Source organism: Stomoxys calcitrans, chromosome 4, assembly GCF_963082655.1.
Source record: "Stomoxys calcitrans chromosome 4, idStoCalc2.1, whole genome shotgun sequence".
Classification (NCBI taxonomy): Eukaryota; Metazoa; Arthropoda; class Insecta; order Diptera; family Muscidae; genus Stomoxys; species Stomoxys calcitrans.
Window position 1 is genome coordinate 161,948,160 of NC_081555.1, and position 18,422 is coordinate 161,966,581.

The 18,422-nt window shown below is 36.4% G+C and overlaps 2 protein-coding genes across 2 annotated transcripts; one reads left to right on the top strand and one right to left on the bottom strand.

The window, feature by feature from the left end:
• Window positions 1–1,599: 1,599 nt before the first annotated feature.
• On the top strand, window positions 1,600–15,145 carry LOC106087831 (bleomycin hydrolase). The gene is made up of 8 exons (XM_013253006.2): window positions 1,600–1,723; window positions 8,438–8,604; window positions 8,670–8,915; window positions 10,102–10,239; window positions 10,304–10,552; window positions 10,609–10,835; window positions 10,901–11,021; window positions 14,560–15,145. The coding sequence occupies exons 1-8, from the start codon at window positions 1,720–1,722 to the stop codon at window positions 14,773–14,775; spliced, it is 1,368 nt and encodes a 455-aa protein (XP_013108460.1). The 5' UTR covers window positions 1,600–1,719; the 3' UTR covers window positions 14,776–15,145.
• Window positions 15,146–16,803: 1,658 nt separating this feature from the next.
• LOC106087815 (uncharacterized protein F58A4.6) lies at window positions 16,804–17,963 on the bottom strand. Its single transcript, XM_013252985.2, has 3 exons — window positions 17,478–17,963; window positions 17,288–17,402; window positions 16,804–17,227 (listed from the first exon to the last, which is right to left on the bottom strand). The coding sequence occupies exons 1-3, from the start codon at window positions 17,822–17,824 to the stop codon at window positions 16,955–16,957; spliced, it is 735 nt and encodes a 244-aa protein (XP_013108439.2). The 5' UTR covers window positions 17,825–17,963; the 3' UTR covers window positions 16,804–16,954.
• Between the last annotated feature and the right edge of the window lie 459 nt (window positions 17,964–18,422).

Below are 18,422 nucleotides of genomic sequence, written 5' to 3' on the forward strand. Positions count from 1 at the left end.
ATAAGGCGAAAACCTAGGCAAATTTATACAAGGTAAAGTCATAAGCCCAACAACACTAAAATCGACTAACCTATCCAGTGGGAATGTAGGGGAAAATTCCTCTAGGATGTCAATTTTCTGGACACTTCCTAATTGCCATTAGGGGTGTTTTATTTACCCATTAAGCGGATTTTCTCGCTTAAAGCTGGTCTATATTCGATTTTCCCGATATTTTTTGCCACTTACCTTATTTGGACAATAGATTTTAAAGCAAAGAAACTTACTGATTTCATTTAGTAGGACATTCCCTCATTACGTATGGTAAAATTTAAATAAAACTTTTATTTTATCATTGTTATTTTCGTAATGTTTCTAAAACGGGGTTTCAACGGTGAAAAACGAACATAGTACCGGCCATTAGTTTGAATGGAGAAAATGCTATCCCCGTTTAGCTAAGCGGCTAAACTTATCGCCAACTACTATCGCCGTTTATTTAAAGATGGTGTCATCATTCAATTTGATTGACAAAACTAAAAGAGGAAGAACGCAACATATTTATTCACTGATTGATTAAACGTTCTGAAGTGACGAAACGTTGGCTAAAAATAGGCGGAAAAGTAGTACTATCCTTATAGTGTGCAAAATGGCAAAAAATTAAAGTGACAACAATTAAAACCATTGCCGGCATCATTTTCGTATGTTTTATTGGTTTCTAAGGTACGCTTTTCTTAATTTATTTGTAAATGTTATAGTGCGATTTGGATACCAGACTGGAGTTGGACAATTCCATCAGCTGGGCAAGTGAGCCAACCTTCTTAATTCAATCATGGCTAAATCCTTTTTTTTGCAGGTTTTACCATGCCAATGCAAATTTGCCCATGAACATTCTATTAAGGAACTGGGCCAAACTTCTTACATACCAATGAGTGCTGTACGAACGGTGTGCCGCAGTGCGACACTTCTTTGTGGAGATGTTTTTACATGGCAAATTGTATAGTACCTTTCAAATGTCGCCAGCATTAGGAGGGGAAAAACAACTGCTGACAATTTTCATGATGTACTCGCCAGGATTCGAACCCAGGCGTTCAGTGTCATAGGCGGACATGCAACCTATGCGCTACGGTGGCCTTCTTTACCATACAAAATAAAATCTCATTTTTGCAGGATTTATTTTTAAAACCCAAATAAACCCAATCGATGAATAATCGATAAAAGTACCAAAATATACAACTGTTTTCAAGAATTGTGTATGGTATGAACATTCATGTATACGCATGTACGCTTGTGTATGTATGTCATGTAAATCCCCCAATCCCATGGCAGCCGGTTGTACGTATCGCTTTGACCCGGAGTCCTTCCTAGGCAAGGGCTGCCGCCTCTGTGTACAACACACTGCTATAGAAGCAACAACTTAAATCCCCGAAAACGCAGTATAAACGGACGGGACTTGTTTTTGGATTGAGTTGAATTCTGGTCATAAAAATTTCAATTCAAACATAATTTTTCGCTAGCGACAGAAAATGGTTGATAATTTCCGTACTTTTGGATTTTTGTCCTTTGTGTCACCCTGTAAAGTTAGAAAATTTTTTGTTATCGAAAGTTAGCGACGTTATTAACTTCACGCAGTTTTTTTTTCATAGCAAAACGCCAAACGGAGCAGCAGAAGATTTGGACATTCATTCATTCAGTTTAATTTGGATAAAAAGCTAATTTTATAAATTTCTATTTTATACAGACAAAATGTGTAAGTAAAGTAAATGTACATAGATGCTAACAAAGTGAAAAAAGCAAGACAAAATATTACTTATTAACAAAATCCAAAATGTAGGGCAGGAGATGCAATTCCATAAAAGGTCTCTCTTGTTGTTCCACCACTACTTTGTGCATTAGCCAACAATACACGCAAACAATCCAATAAAGAAAAAATGAAAGTGAATTTGAGCTTTAGCTTTTCTTGGTAATTTTTTTTTTGGCAAGTGTGCAGCTATAGAGGCAGCTGCCTTTGTTGTTGCTTTCTTTTTTTTTTATTTTTCTAGGGGGAGGCACACTTTGGAGAAGGAAATATGTGTCTTCCATTTTTTTTTCTAGTTCAACTTTGCGCTGCAATGATCGATCGATCGTCAGTGACTAGGATCGATAAAGTAATGAGAGGGTGTCGTTATGTGTTTTTGTCAGTTTTACCACAATTGTGTCAACACTTCTTCCCCTCACTTCTTGGTTATTTCGCTCACACTGGAGACAATAAGCATTGTTTGCCAGCAAATGAATCTTTCGTAACAATAACAAGTTATGCCGTCACAGAAGAGAAGAGAATCTATTATTGCCACATCCAACCATCCATCCATCTATAGTGCAAACAAACAATGAATCCAAAAATTATACTTATGCAAATATAAAGTACATACTTATTTGCTATGTATGTATATGCGTATCTATATCATGGGTAGACTCTTTGTTTCCATTCACTCGGAAAGTATATATAGTTTGTTGGATAAAAGATTTGTGGAATTTCTAGGCGTTTGCTTGCATTGCTTTGTCCGACGATTTGGGGGGCAGTGCAATTATTTATTCAATTATAGGAAGGGGTGCACAAGCCAGAGACTTCTGCCGTCTAAGGGAGAGAAGGGAGATATAATTGATATGACCCACATCTCCCAAGTCAGGGATTCACAAATAACAAGTTGCGGCTTCCTATTAGCAAATTCATCTAAAAAGAGCTCTTGATCTTAAGTTCATGATAATTTACAAAGTTATTGAAAAAGTTTTGCATTTTTATCCTTTTTTTTTTCTTTCAAGTCTAGTTGAGAGAATGTTTAGAAATAAGATGGTTACGAAACCTCCTGCATTACTCAGTGCTAATCTTAAACATACATAGCAGAATGACAGACAAAATTCGCTACTTGGGACCCCATTCACATACAATGACAACTGTGTGGACTTGTATGCGAGCAGCGTTTTGTATTATTTCTATGTAATATTTTTTTTAACCTCAAAAGCATGGTTTTTTAACGCAAAGCCCCTCGCTTGTCATACTGCTGGCTACGAACATTGCCATAAGGAACAGACATCGCATTAGGAGGATTTAGCCACCGCAAAAAAATAGGTTTTTCATGTGCTCTCCAGTATTCGAATCCAGGCTTTCAGCGTCGTAGGCAGACATTGTGACTTTGGCCTCCTTCAACGCCATATAGTTGGCCTAAATTTTTTTTTGTTTATAATTCTGCAATCTTAAATCTCGTATACCCTTAGCAATTTTGCTTATACAGTCTAATTTGCAAATTAATTGGACGTAAGTGGACTTTAGTGATCGTAAGCGACATTGGCCTTATGAGATTTCCCTTCGGTACCAAAGCAACGGAATAAAGCAGTTTGAGAAACCCTGCTTTAGATAATGAATTAGATTACTGGGATCTTTGTGTTCTAGATTGTCTCGTAGCTAAACTCAACAAATCTGTAGTAAAAACTGGTTGGTTGAATGACCTCAACGAGATTCTAAATGCAAATAAATAATGCTATAGCTAGAGTTTTTAAAATTTTCAAACCCCTTCAATCCCTTAAATTGTTCACCAATCATGGTCTTCGTGCATGGAACATTGCATTGCCTTCATTGGTTCTTCCGTTTTTATATCAATATAACGAATAATTTCCCATAAGTTGGACTCTTATCAGTTGGCCATTATCATATGTTATAGTTGCATTTTTTTCTAGCTCGCCTGCCGCTTGTGCGATTGTTTATCAACCGCAATTACTATACTTTGTGCTGCAAATTGATATAATGTTAGCATTAGAAGTCAACAAATTTTGTAAAAATTTGTCTTATCTTTAACACTTTTTTATAATAGGGTTAACCATTTGTTCTAATTTTGTTGTTGTAGCTACATTTGTAGTGGAGATGGAGGTTCTCATGAAGCTCCTATAGTTGCACAAACTCGTTCTGGTCCATGGACCGATCGTCGTGGGAATAAAATGGCTTTGGCTATTGCAAGTCGCTAATAACTCGCCTTTTTATCGAGCATCACTCTTTGCTCGGAACCTAAATTGGATATTCGGAAAGTATTGGGTTGCTCAAAAAGTAATTGCGGATTTTTCATATAGTCGGCGTTGACAAATTTTTTCACAGCTTGTGACTCTGTAATTTTAGCTTGCTTTAGAAAAAAAGTGTAAAAAAGCTAAATTCTGCTGAATATCTAGATTCTGAAACTCTGCGACAGTGGGAACTGGTTCTAAGTTAAGTTGGATTGGCTTGGCATTTGAAAAGCTAACGTGTGTCGTGAAGTCCCCGGGTCAAGCGGGAAAGTCATACAACACGTTGACATCAATCAGGGTCCTGTAGGATTTGAAACGGCTGTATCTAACGGAGCGCAATTGAGCAGAACTCCTCTGGTAATCCGAAGGAGGTTGTTGTTGTAGCCACATTTCCATAGGGAGGTGGCGATCCTCGCCAATCTACTGTGGGTGAACTCGTTCCGGTCCAAAGGACCGATCGTCGCGGGAACAGGCTGGCTATTGGTTATTTAAAGACGCCAAAAACTCGCCTTGTCATATCGAGCATCATAGGCCATCAGTATTTGTGCAAAAGCCGGTGCCGCCCGGCCTCTCTCCGCCCTATACCGCTGATTATCCGCGACTGCCGTTGCAGCTACTCCGTATAGAGACGAGGCCGGCAGCTCGCAGCTTAGCTTCTCGTGACAGAAATGAACACCACACAGATCGAACCTCAATATTCCACCCTGTGTGGAGTTATCCCGTACGGGACAGCTGTGAGGTTATCATTCTGTTGGTAGCTGTTCACCGCTTTTTTTCTATTTTCGACATACTCAAACTTTAAAACTAATCCCATACATTCCAAGTAGGGGGTCAAGTGTTAAGTACAGCCGAGATAGGCCTACACTGCACGAAATGGTCTGAGTGGTCTCTAATAACAATTATGGCACTGTTTGTTAATCGTAAATATTTAAGAAAACTCGTATAGTGTCCCGTTAGGTTAAAAAAGAAAAATAAGAACTACATACGAATATGAACGGGAAAGGTTGTATGTGTCGCCAATGCTATTCTGAAGCAGCCATCACAGATGTTTACAAAAGACGGGAGGGTGAATTAGAAAATTAAATACCACGCAAGCTAAATGGACTATGTTTTCTTGAGCTTCCCTATACAGCAGGTTAGCATTTTTCTGTGTCAGCAACCTCTAAGCCATTAATGGTGAACAGCAGTGGGCACACATACTGACAATATCTTCAGATGTGCATAATATATACTAAAATAAATTTTCATTAAGAAAAAACCATGAAAATGTCGAATTAATTTTCAATTTACAACAAGAAGAAACACAACAAATTGTTGGTTACATATGCAGCCGTTATTAGTGTGAATACAATGTCAGATTATGGGTGCATTAGATAGGTGAGAATATGCGAGGTGACTGGCAGGTATGCGAGAGAAATACCCTCCAAACATTGGGGAGTTCATTTCTCACTTACTCTCTGAATTCACACTTTTTAAGTAATTTTTAAAGATAGTTGCAGAGATTTCATGATATAAAATAACAAAATACATTACTATCGGCATTCCGTCATTCATGTTTCGCTAAATAGTTTCATATCATAGACTGTTATTGGTACAAATCTAAAAATAGATTAACTCAAAAATCCCATATCCCCTTACTTATCCATCTGTAATCAAGTAAGGCGTATATCACAGAGGAGAGCATACGCTACGCAATTGGGAGGTAGGCTGTTCAAATCCCAGTCGGGTTGAAACATTGCCAAAAAATCTTCGATCATTAAGATCGACAAGAAAAAAAAAATAAAGAAATATAAATAAAATTACCTTAGCCCTAACAGCCGAAAAAATTGGAAAAAAGAGAATTTACTCCTTTTTTTAATAACGCTCTTAATCGAATTTTAAACTTTTTGCACATCCCTTTTAGTCTATCGTTGGGATATGTCGCCAAGTGGCACGTTTTCTCCCGTACCAAGATACTTAATAGACTAAATTAGTTGTTGTTGTATCAGTGTTATACACCGAGGCGGCAGCCTATGCCGATGACGAATTTCATCGGGTCAATCCGGTACGTACAACTGGCTGCCATGGGATTGACTAAATTACTGATAGCGTGCTATGTTCGTCCGGTGCGAATCTTATATGCCCTCCACCATGGATGGCATTTATCAAGTTCTTTGCTCGATACTCTCAATAGGGAAACCAATGATAATGGATAAAACATAGTTTTGCTATAGGAGCTATACCTAGTTATAGACCGATTGGGGCCATATTTGATTAGGCTGTTGCAGACCAAAAAATGTGCAAAATCGGATAAGAATTGCGCCCTCTATAGGCTCAAAAAGTATAATCGGAAGATCGGTTTGTATGGAAGCTCAGGCACAGTTGTTGGAAGTGATAACTTCCATACATGGCACAGTTGCTGGAAGTGATAACAAAACACTTCCTAAAAAATTTTCATCCAAATGGCCTTTGGATGAAATGGCGCCTTTTAGCGGCTTAAGAAATCAAGATCTGCGATCGGTTTATATGGGAGCTATATCAGATAATGAGCCGATTTGGACCATACTTGGCATAGTTGTTGAAAGTTAAAACAAAACACTTCATGCAAAATGACGGCCAAAGCAGATAATAATTGTTCCCTGTATCGGCTCAAGAAGTCAATATCAGAATTCGGTTTATATGGGCACTATATTAGGTTATAAACTGTTTGGGACGATACTAATCATAGTTGTTGGAAGTTTAAAGAAAATACTTCATGGAGCCAAATTTCAGCCAAATAGGATTATAATTGTGTCTTCTAGATTCGAAATCGGTTTATATGTATCCAAATATGTTCCAATCTGGACAATAGTCAACAAACAGGGGTAGAGATATATTAAAACGCACTGTTTCAAATTTCATTCAAATCGGATTAAAAATGCTCCTTTTATAGGCTCATTACACAATATCGGAAGATCGGTATATATGGCAGCTATATCCAAATATGGTCCGAGCTGTACCACATTTGACGGGAATGGGTAGGGGTCTTCCAGAACACACTGCCAAATTTCATTGAATTCGGGTAGTAAATGGATCTTTTATAGGCTCAATACCCTATATCGGGAGATCGGTTGGTCGGTCTATAGACCGATCTGAACCGCACTTCACAGAAATGGATAGAGATCTACCAGAACTCACTGTGCCAAATTTCATCGAAATCGGATGAAAAATGATAAATTTATTGCCCCAAAACTTTAAGTCTGGAGATCGGTCTATGTAGCGGCTATATATAGCTAAAATCCGATTTTATGAGATCAGAAGGTCAGGTTTATATACAAAAAATACGATATCATCAAAAATTTTTTGGAATATTTTTTTTAACTAAGATATCTGCAAAATTATAAATTACCTTACTTTAATTTGCTCTGACAGAATATATGTTCCACTAGTCGAATGTAGAATAGCGTTCCAAGTGCCTCGATCTTCTGCGCTCATTCTAAAATCTCTGACACCAAGTTTCGAAGTGTCTCCCACCGCTTGATCTTTCCAATTGGGTTTTTGGTCTTCCCGGTTTGCTTGTACCACCTTGTTTACCTTCAAAAGACTTCTTTACTGGAGCTTCTTCATCCATTCTGACAACATGACCTAGCCAACGCAGCCGTTGTATTTTGATGCGTGTAGCTATGCTATCGTCGTCATATAGCTTGTGGTTCTTACGTCGTCTATATTCTCCATTATCGCAAACTGCTTTCACAAGTACCCATGCTTCAGAGCCACATAACAACACGGGTAGTATCAGTGTCTTGTATAGTGTAATCTTCGTCTGTCGAGAGGTTGCCTTGTTTCTAAACTGCTTGATTCGTCCAAAGTAGCATCTGTGGGAGTTGAAACCATCCATTTCGTCTAATCTCCATTTACTGTCAGACGCATTTTGACTGACTCTCTTTCGATTCTTTGAAAGGCAGCAGTTACTACTTCCGGTGACCGACCTATGATGTCGATGTCGTCCGCATAGGCGAGTAGCATCTTGGGCATTTGGCTAAAAGGGGGGATATTTTTACTTGAGCTTTCGTTTAGGGATTAATATCTGGTGAGTGGTGGACTATACAAATCTAATACTTCTCACATAATGTCACAAATAGTCTATGTTCTTTGACATGCTCTAAGCTAATTTTAACATGGGTCTTCAGCTCATTTTCTTAGTGTTTGTGCCATTCTTGTTGTACTATTTGTTATTTCAATCAAATCATTCACAAAAATCTTTCGCTTCCATCCCCTTCAAAATTCCATTTCAAACAATTGGACTAACAAGGAGCACAACTGTATTCTCCCTATAAAATTTTTACAGTGACAAATAGTTGTAGGCGTTCTCTGCTCATGACCCGTAGTATTTTGACAAATGTTTTTGTAAAGGTGCCTGCAACACCAAACACATTGTCAATGAACTCATCAAAAGGAACAAATTTTCTTTTAGCCTCTACCTCGGCCATAACACAGGATAAATTGGACAAATGGCGCCAGAATTTCTACAGTGAGCCAAAAAATGTATTGGCGCAAAATGTCTGTTCACGCTTTGATCCGTTCGATGTGTGTCTATCGCGTAAATGTTTGGAGACCACCAATCATGTGTTCACCCACAAAGTAAGTTTGAATGATTTTTGAATGAGTGAAAAAAAAATTGAATTTTTTGTTGTTGTTATTTTTAGGTGGAAATGGAGGGCAAACCGGTGACCAATCAAAGAAGTTCGGGCAGATGCTGGTTATTTGCCGCCCTCAACTGCTTACGCTTGCCACTGATGAAAGAATACAATTTGGATGAATTTGAATTCTCTCAGGCATATCTCTTCTATTGGGATAAAATTGAACGTTGCAATTACTTCTTGAATAACATCGTAAAGACATCCAAGCGTGGCGAAAAAGTCGATGGTCGTCTAGTGTCATTTTTATTGAATGTAGGTGGTCTTTATAAGCTCCTAAAGATTTCATTAGCTTAAAATTACTTATTTGATTTTATTTTTTTCTGATTTTTTCTTCTTGTTTCATAATTTTTTCCTTCTTTTTTTCCTTTTATTTCTTTTTTTTTTGTTTCTATTTTCTATTTTCTTTTTTTATTTTTTGTTTCTATTTTCTATTTTCTTTTTTTATTTTTTTTTTATTTTCTTTTTTTTTCTATTTCCTTTTTTGTTTTTTTTTTTTCTTTCTACAATATTTTTTTTGTATTTTTTTTTCTATTTTCTTTTTGTTATTAATTTTTTGTTCTTTATTTTTTTAATTGTTTTGTTTTTATTAATTGTTTTTTTTTTGTTTTTATTTTTTAATATTTTTTCCCGTTATTTTATTTTATTTTTGTTTCCTTTATCTTTATTAATTTTTTTATTTTCTTTATTTTTATTTATTTTTTATTAATTTTTTTTATTGTCATTTCTTTTTTTATTTTATATTTTTTTTTATTTTATATTTTTTTTTATTTTATATTTTTTTTTAAATTTTATTTTTAATTGTTTTTTTTATTTTTTTTAATATTTTTACTCGTTTTTTTATTATTATTTTTTTTTTGTTTTCTTTATTTTTTATTATTTTTTTGTTTTTTTTTTGTTTTCTTTAATTTTTTTTTAAATTTTTATTTATTCATTTGTTTTTACATATATTTTTTTTTAATTTTTATTTATTTATTTTTTTTCTTTTTGTTTTTTTATTTTTATTTTTATTTTTGTTTTTTATTTTTTTTTAATATTTTTTCCGTTTTTTATTTTTCAATATTTTTTATTATTTTTTTATATTTTTTTATTTTTATATTATTTTTTTATATTTTATTTTTCCTTTTTATTTATTTTTTTTCTTTTTCTCATTTATTTTTATTTTATTTAATTTAATTTATTTTCTTTCTAATTTTTTCGTTTTTTTATTTATTTTTTCTTTTTTATATTTGTTTTTTTATCTTGATTTTGATTATTTTTCTATTTTTTTCTTCTTTTATTCTCTCTTTTTTTTCTTTATAATTGTTTTTCTTTTTCTGTTTCTTCTTATTTTTCCTTTTTTTATATTAACTTTTCGTTTATTTAATTCTCTTTTCAATTTATTTCCTTTCTTCTTTTCCTCCTGCCTAATTTTTTATGTGTTTTCTGTTTTGTATGTTAGGATCCTACATCCGATGGAGGTCAATGGGATATGTTAGTTAATTTGATTACCAAACATGGTCTTATGCCAAAGAAATGTTTTCCCGAGAGTTTCAGTTGTGAGTCGAGTATGCGCATGAATGGAGTCTTGAAAAGCAAGGTGGGTATGGCAAAACAAATCGGTAACGTGGTTTTGATAATTTGTGGTGTTTTCTGCTTCTTAGCTACGTGAATATGCCAAAGTGCTGCGTGTCCTGATGGATACCAATCCCTCCGATGAGCAGGTTAATGCTAAGATCGATGAAATGATGGAAGAAATCTACAAAGTTGTTGGCATTTGCTTGGGAATACCGGCCAAAGAATTTACCTGGGAGTATTACGATAAAACCAAAAACTATAATGCCGTGGGGCCCATTACACCTCTAGAGTTCTACAATACCAAGGTTAAACCGTTATTCAATGTGGAGGATAAGGTAAAAATCCAAATAAAAAAAAATTACAAAAGGTTGATTTTTTTGTTTTCTTTTAGATGTGTTTAGTTACAGATCCTCGTCCCTCCAGTGAATACAATCAGGCCTATACCGTGGACTGTTTGGGCAATGTGGTCGATGGTCGACCCGTCTTGTATAATAATCAGCCTGTTGAAATTTTGCTAGAAATGGTGGCGGCTAGCTTAAAAGCTGGCGAACCCGTTTGGTTTGGCTGTGAAGTTAGCAAACGTTTCGCCGGCAAACAAGGCATTGAAGACTTGAATGTGTAAGTCCTTGTCATCATCGTCATTTAAAATGTCCTTAAGCCAAAATGTTTTTTTTTATTTACAGACATGATTTCAAATTGGTATTCGATGTTGATATCCAAAATACAATGACCAAAGCTGATCGTCTGATTTATGGCGAATCAGCCATGACTCATGCCATGGTATTCACAGCCATTTCATTGGATGTAAGTATTAAATTCGATTAAATCATCAACATTTTAACTAACACCCCACTTGATATAATTCAAAACAATGATAACATTGTGTACTCTGATTTGTAGAAAGCGGAAATTTGTTTTTAGACATAATTTGGTCTAAAAAAACGAATTTTGATTGTATATCTGAAATATGCATTTTTTATGCAAAAAATATGCACAATGTACGAGCCAAAATAGATAAGTTTAAAACCTTAAATAAGTTACCTGTTGGGCATTTTTATGGATGTAAAAGCGCTTTTTAAAAATGTTTTCCTGATATATTCAAAGGACCAACAAAGTTCAAATTTATACCGATCTCCTTTTTTTAGGGTCTTAGACCTATATTTACCCGATTTCGCTGAAATTTTTGAGTCTTTAAACGGCGCATTTAGTACCCGATTTCACTGAAAATTAGCACAAGGAGTTTCGTTGAGATTCTTCACAAATGCAAATTTTGCCCATGAACATTCCACTAAGGAACAGGGGCAAACTTCTCACATATCAATGAGTGCAGTCTGATTCAAGTGTAAGCTCAATGATAAGGGGCCTCCTTTTTATAGCAGATTCCGAATGGCGTGCAACAGAGGACACCTCTTTGGAGAGACGTTTTACATGGCATAGTACCTCACAAATGTTGCAAGCATTAGGAAGGGAAAACCACCGCTGAATATTTTTTTTTGATGGTTTCGCAAGGATTCGAATCCAGGCGTTTAGCGTCATAGGCGGACATGGTAACCTCAGCGCTACTTTGGTATCCGGCCTTGGGATCCTTCACATCCATGGCAAACATGGTCCAAATCGTTCGATATCTTAATGTAACCCCCCTAAGGATCGATCTTTCGATTTAAGGTCTTAAGCCCATAAAAACCTAATTGTTGATGGATTTCGCTAAAATTTGAAAGAGCTAAAGCTATACTAGTTCACTTGACATCTAAAACAAATATTGTCCATATCGCACCATATTTAGATATTTTAGAGCCTTGAGCCCATAGGAGTTGCATTTTTTTCGATTTCGCTGAAGTTTGGAACACCCAGTATTTCAAATTTCACACAAATCGAGTAATAAATGAGCCTTTTATAGACGAAAAACTTTAAATCGGGAGATCGGAATATATAGCAGCTATATCCAAACATGATCCGATTAAATTCAGGAAAAATATCGAAGGATTCAGTAAAACCCACCGTTTTAAATTTCATCGAAATCCCGAAATAAATGCGCATTTTGTGGCGCATTTACTTACTGTTTAAAATTTCGGCGAAATTGATAAATAAATGTACCATTTATGGAGCCAAAACCTTTTCTAGGGAGATAGGTCTATATGACAGATATATCCATATAGCTCTGATTGTTCAATAACTGCTTGCCAAATTCGTATTGTACTCTCAAATATCTTTTATTTTTATTGACCCGATCTGTCTGAATCAGTTTGGGATGGGGCGTTCCTGTCAGCAAATATTCGAAATATGCAAAAAGGGAAAGGGTGGTTTTAGTAAGGGTAATTTCAGTACCGTTTCCTTTGGGAAAGGGTAATTTCAGTTCACTTTCCCTTAAGATAGGGTAGTTTTAGTACCCTTTCCTTTGGGAAAGGGTAGGTTAGTACCCTTTATTTTAGGAAAGGGTAGATGTAGTACCCTTTCCTTTGGGAAAGGTTAGTTTTAGTATTCCTTCTTTTGGGAAAGGATGGTTTTAGTACCCTTTCCTTTGGGAAAATGTAGTTTTAGTACCCTTTCCTTTGAAAAAGGGCAGTATTTGTATCCTTTCCTTTGAGAAAAGGGAGTTTTAGTACCCTCATCTTTAGGAAAGGGTAGTTTTGGTACCCGTTCCTTTGGGAAAGGGTAGTTTTAGTACCCTTTCCTTTTGGAAAGGGCAGTTTTACTACCCGTTTCCTTTGAGGAAGGGCAGAATTTGTATCCTTTCCTTTGGAAAAAAGGTAATTTTAGTACCCTAACCTTTAGGAAAGAGTAGTTTTAGGTACCCTTTCCTTTGGGAAAGGGTAGTTTTAGTACCCTTTCCTTTGGGAAAGGGTAGTTTTAGTACCCTTTCCTTTGGGAAAGGGTAGTTTTAGTACCCTTTCCTTTGGGAAAGGGTAGTTTTAGTACCCTTTTTGGGAAAGGGTAGTTTTAGTACCCTTTCCTTTGGGAAAAGGGTAGTTTTTTATCCCTTCATATGGCAAAGGATAGTTTTAGTATCGTTTCCTTTGAGGAAGGGAATTTGTATCCTTTCCTTTGGAAAAAAGGTAGTTTTAGTACCCTTACCTTTGGGAAAAGGTAGTTTTAGTACCCTTACCTTTAGGAAAGGGAAATTTTAGTACCCTTTCCTTTAGGAAAGGGTAGTTTTAGTACCCTTTTTTGGGAAAGGGTAGTTTTAGTACCCTTTCTTTTAGGAAAGAGTAGATGTAGTACTCTTTCCTTTGCGTAAAGGTTAGTTTTTGTACCCCTTCTTATGGGATAAGTTGGTTTTAGTACCCTTTCCTTTGGGAAAGGGTAGTTTAGTACCCTTTCCTTTGAGAAATGGCAGTATTAGTACCGTTTTCTTTGGAAAAAGGTATTTTTAGTACCCTTTCTTTTGTGAAATGGAAGTTTTAGAAGTCTTTCCTTTGGGAAAAGGTAATTTCAGTTACCAATCCTTTGAGAAAGGGTAGTTTCAGAACGCTTTCCTTTGGGAAAGTGTAGTTTCAGTATCACTTCCTTTGGGCACCAAACTACAGTTGTAGTATCCTTTCCTTTGGGAAAGGTTAGCTTTGGTACCCTTTTCTTTGGGAAATGGTAGTTTCAGTACCCTGTTCCTCTGGGAAAGTGTAGTTTTAGTAGCCTTCCCTTTGGGAAAGCGTAGTTCTGGTAGCCTTTCCTTTGGGACAGGGTAGTTTTAGCGCCCTTTCCTATGGGAAAGGGTAGATTGAGTATCCTTTCTTATGGGAAAGGGCAATTTTAGAACACGTTTTTTGGAAAAGGATAGGATTAGTACCCGTGCTAAGAAATCGGAACCCTTGTCCCAGGAAATCGGCCATTCATTTCTTAATTCATACAGTGTTTGCTTTTTATCCACCACAGAAAATCTTTTTGGTTCCCTAAATACTTCAGACACCTGACCCTACAACAACAATGTTATCTGTTGTAGGGTCAGGGTCTGAAGTGTCTGGGGATGCAAAAAGATTTTCTGTGGTGGATAAAAAAAAATCTATCCCATGGCAGCCGGTTGTATGTACCGAATTGACCCGATGACGCCCTTCATGGGCAAGGGCGGCCGCCTCAGTGTACAAAACACTGCTACAACAACAACAGATGTTATATAAAAAAGAAAAAAAAACAACAGTTCTAAATATCCTTTAAATAAATTGTTGTAGCTTGTAGCTTACACTAGAAAATATATTTTGAACAAATAGACAAATTGGTGTTTCTCAACTTCAAAGGTCGCTAGTGGCCAAATTTCGTTGTTGGCGTTGTTGGTCGATCCTAACACTATTTATACTTTTCAGCCTGCCTATTTTGAACTTTAAATAATATCTAATATAATATTTTGTTTCAGGAAAACGGTCTGGCCAAGAAACTGCGTGTCGAAAACTCCTGGGGCGAGGATCGAGGCGAGAAGGGTTATTTGGTGATGTCTGCGGAATGGTTCAAGGAATTCGGTTTCGAGGTTGTGGTCGATAAGAAATTTTTGCCTGCCTCCGTTCTAAGTGTATTCGATCAGGATCCCATAGTTTTGCCCGCCTGGGATCCCATGGGTACCTTGGCCCAATAGAATGATGAAACCTATTCTACATTTTTATATACATATATAAATAAATATATTTCAATTAAAAAAATTTAAAGAAATCAACTTTAAGAGAAACAAAGCAAAAAAAAAAAAAAAAAAAAAAAAAAAAAACACACGAGAAAGTAATAACCAAAACCGCTAAATCATGCTTTTCGTCTATGAAACCATGGTGTTTTCCCCATATCCATACACACACACTTTTCTAAGCATCACTACTGTAAAAGATTTAAAGAAAATATTAATGATGTGTATATGCAGCACCATCACCATCCCCCCAAATCCCCATCATGAAACATATATAACCTTATTATACATACATTTTTATAAAAATACATGAAATCTATATAAGATAGTACTTACCAAAGGCCTTTTGATTTTTCGAAGTATTTTTGTGGTGAGAGGAAATAAAACCAAATTTTAATAAAATTTTTAGACTAGAACGAAACTCTGGCCGAACCTTTATGACGATAAAGCGTTGTTGTAGCAGTTTGTTGTGTTCTATCTTTCGTCTGCTTGATTCTGTTCAGTTTCAAGACCCAGGAACTGTGCGACAAAGATGGGGTGTGTCCACAGGGATCTGGGTCTGAGTCGAGTGTGTCTGGCTAGGCAATTAAAAAGGTGACGTGTATCGTGCGGTCCCTGGTTGCAATCGGGACATACATCTTGCACGTCGGCATCAATCCTTGCGCTGTAGGAGTTGAAGCGGCTGCATCTGCTGCAATGTATTGAGCCAGAACTACTCTGGTTTGCCGAGGGAGGTCAATTTCTTCAGGTGCAATGGGTACAATAAAGGGTATAGGGGCGATGCTGATAATGAGGGGTGAGGAGGAGTGCTGCGAGAGCAACAGTGAAGGCGATACTTAATCTGATACACTTGCACCTATACGCGGAGTGAGCGGCGTTGAGAACTGCTGCGCTCATTGATATGTTAGAAGTTTGCCTCTGTTCCTTGATGGAATGATTATGGGCAAATGTGCATTCGACGCATCTGCAGACTGTCACCTTTAATGCAGACAGTCAGGCGGCGATGAAGCCCTGGCTGCGTGTTATGTGAGGTTGAGGCTTGTCGGGAGATGCAATAAGCTTCTCGGACCTTTGCGGGCTGTCAGATTGTCCTGGATACCGGACAATCAAGGGGTGAGCCAGGTTTGGATCGTGGATGAATTCTGCGATGCCACGGTGAACCCCATCTGCGCTGGCTGTTTAGGATGACGGATGCCTACTACAGCGAATCCGATGGCTTGGCGTAAGCTGGCGTTGCGAACTGCCAAGGTCCTGTGGCCGATGTTCTCGGAAACGAGATTCGATTATCCTTGAGCTGAGGGGGGGACCTTTGATTATTGGTGCGAGTCCTAACCGGCAATTGCGATGTTAGGTGTCTGGAAATGAGGCCGATGGCCGACGGGACAGTTTTTCGCTTCTCTCCTAATCTTTGTCTTCAAGCGCATGTGCGTGTCTTTATGCCGGAGTAATCCCTTCCCTACATTAATCTTTCTCATTTATTTAATTACTTTCCGGGACTAACACAAAGAACCACAGAGCAAAAGAAGGCAAATTTTAAGAACTGTCATATAAGTAATTTTTATGGTGGTTGAGGAACTCCTATTATAATTTGCATATTTATCGTTCCATCACATTCAAGAGTGTTTAATATCATTGCGTTTCGATGTATTTTCACAAAAATTGCAACTAAACCTGGGGAAACTTGATTGAATTTGGAATTTTTAAAATTTCCAGCAATTTTCTAAAAACTTTTAGCTATTTACGCCCTATTGATAAGTACAGATCAGCATAGAACAGGAGTTTGTGTTGTTATATATTTTTTTAATATAAATCTTAAGGGTACCCTATTTTACCAAGTTTTGAAGGGGATCAAAAGGAACGATTTGACTTCTGTAGGTCCTAGAAGCCTAAATGTTTAGATGATTAAGCTGAATTTCAATGCGCTAAATGCACGTATGGTGTCACTAATTCTCCTTGCTGTTCCTTAATGATTAGTAAGTCGAAGAGTAATAGCGTTTTTACAAAATTTCTCATTTATTTAACAGCCCTGAGTTTCAAGCCAACTTAAGGTATCCAGATGCAGTTTTTGGAAAACCATCTTTCTGCAGTAAGTATATCATTTAACATTTGTCCAGCAATATTGCTCTTAATTTAACATAATTTACAGTTTAGGTTTCTTTTTAAACCTTAGACCATATTCATACTGCAGACGCATCCAAATGCCTTCACACATTTTCAATAAACGTCCATCCGTTTCTACATTAGCAAGGGCAAATGCATACTGTTTGCGTATTAAATACTTGGCTGTTCTTAAACGACCCACTTGTATTAGAGATATGCTATAATAAAGTAAACAACGTGACTGCAAAAATGGATCACCCAATTGAATACCAATGCAAAGCTGTTTCTGGGATATTTTGCCAGCAACTTCGGCCTGTGAAATCAGAGAATAGATATGACAAATAGGACTTTCTTTAGTTATTTTTCAACTTACACATGTAGAAAACTGTTCGCCTAAAGCAGAATAACCTCCTCCTAAGGTGGACAGCCATGACATTAGATAGTCGGTTTCTATCCTTTCCCATAACTTACGGGCCAGCATATGATTCCTTATGGTAAGATAAAACTATTGATCAAATACTTCTAAATGCCCTTTATGTTTTGTTTATAAATCACAGACTTACCATTTCCAGTCTATGATATCCCTGGCTGGTGGAATTATTTGAAGCCATAATAAATGTATATCGTTCATATGCGGATGCGTGCACAACAGCCGTTTAAATGCTTGAAAATGGAATAACTCCTTGAGCAAATAAAAGAATTGTATGCCATCGATTGAAACTTGTCTTCGCCTTAAAATACGATGTTGGTAGGCAGCATTTTTGCAGCTTTTTAGACTAGGCACAACCTCAATTTCATATGAGCTCTTGTCAGGTGAGGGCCTTTGTTGTATGGGTTCCTCAATGGCGGCATATAAACGATAGAATTTTCTCTCTTGCCAATAGTTGCTTACACAAATAATTAACTCCATTGTTGTTGTTGTGTGATTGTTGTTTTTCAGCTTTTCTATTTCAGTCTGATGGAGTTTTATTACAATTTAAACAAACTTTGCACTGCGGCTCGGCCTGCATGATTGCAAAATTTTTGTTGTTATGAAAGTGAAGGTAATGACAAACTCGCTAATAATTGTCAGAACAGACTGTAGAGTTGCCATGTCCTTGTTAGCAACACTTGTTATCGATTTAAGTTATCGAAACAATGGAAATGTTTTAAACGTACTAGAATCCAATTAGGAAACTATGACCGATAAAAATTTAATGGTAAAAATTACATATAGAAAAACAGACTTTAAAGACATATATGATGATTAAATAAGATTGCGGAAAGCGATCAGTCGACATAAAATTTTTTTGTAATTGAGGATGTCAACTTCTCTATCAAAATTAATTTTCCCATATTCGCAAAATATATCTTTCATCCCATATATATCTTTCATCCGATATGACTTTTTATAGATGAAGAAGCCACAATTTTGATCCGTTCTTTACAAAATTGGGCATGAAGTGCTATTTTTGACGTCCCAATACGTGTGCGAAATTTCATCATAATCGTTTCAGATATAGATTTAA

What these genes read in the sequence shown, in the direction of transcription:
- LOC106087831 (XM_013253006.2), top strand. An exon ending in ATCATGTGTTCACCCACAAA is followed by an intron (nt 8,605 to 8,669) that starts GTAAGTTTGAAT and finishes TGTTATTTTTAG; the next exon opens with GTGGAAATGGAGGGCAAACC. An exon ending in GGCATTGAAGACTTGAATGT is followed by an intron (nt 10,836 to 10,900) that starts GTAAGTCCTTGT and finishes TTTTATTTACAG; the next exon opens with ACATGATTTCAAATTGGTAT.
- LOC106087815 (XM_013252985.2), bottom strand. Translation starts at nt 17,824, where the DNA reads ATGGAGTTAATTATTTGTGTAAGCAACTATTGGCAAGAGAGAAAATTC. An exon ending in GATATCATAGACTGGAAATG is followed by an intron (nt 17,403 to 17,477) that starts GTAAGTCTGTGA and finishes TCTTACCATAAG; the next exon opens with GAATCATATGCTGGCCCGTA. An exon ending in GCGAACAGTTTTCTACATGT is followed by an intron (nt 17,228 to 17,287) that starts GTAAGTTGAAAA and finishes CTGATTTCACAG; the next exon opens with GCCGAAGTTGCTGGCAAAAT.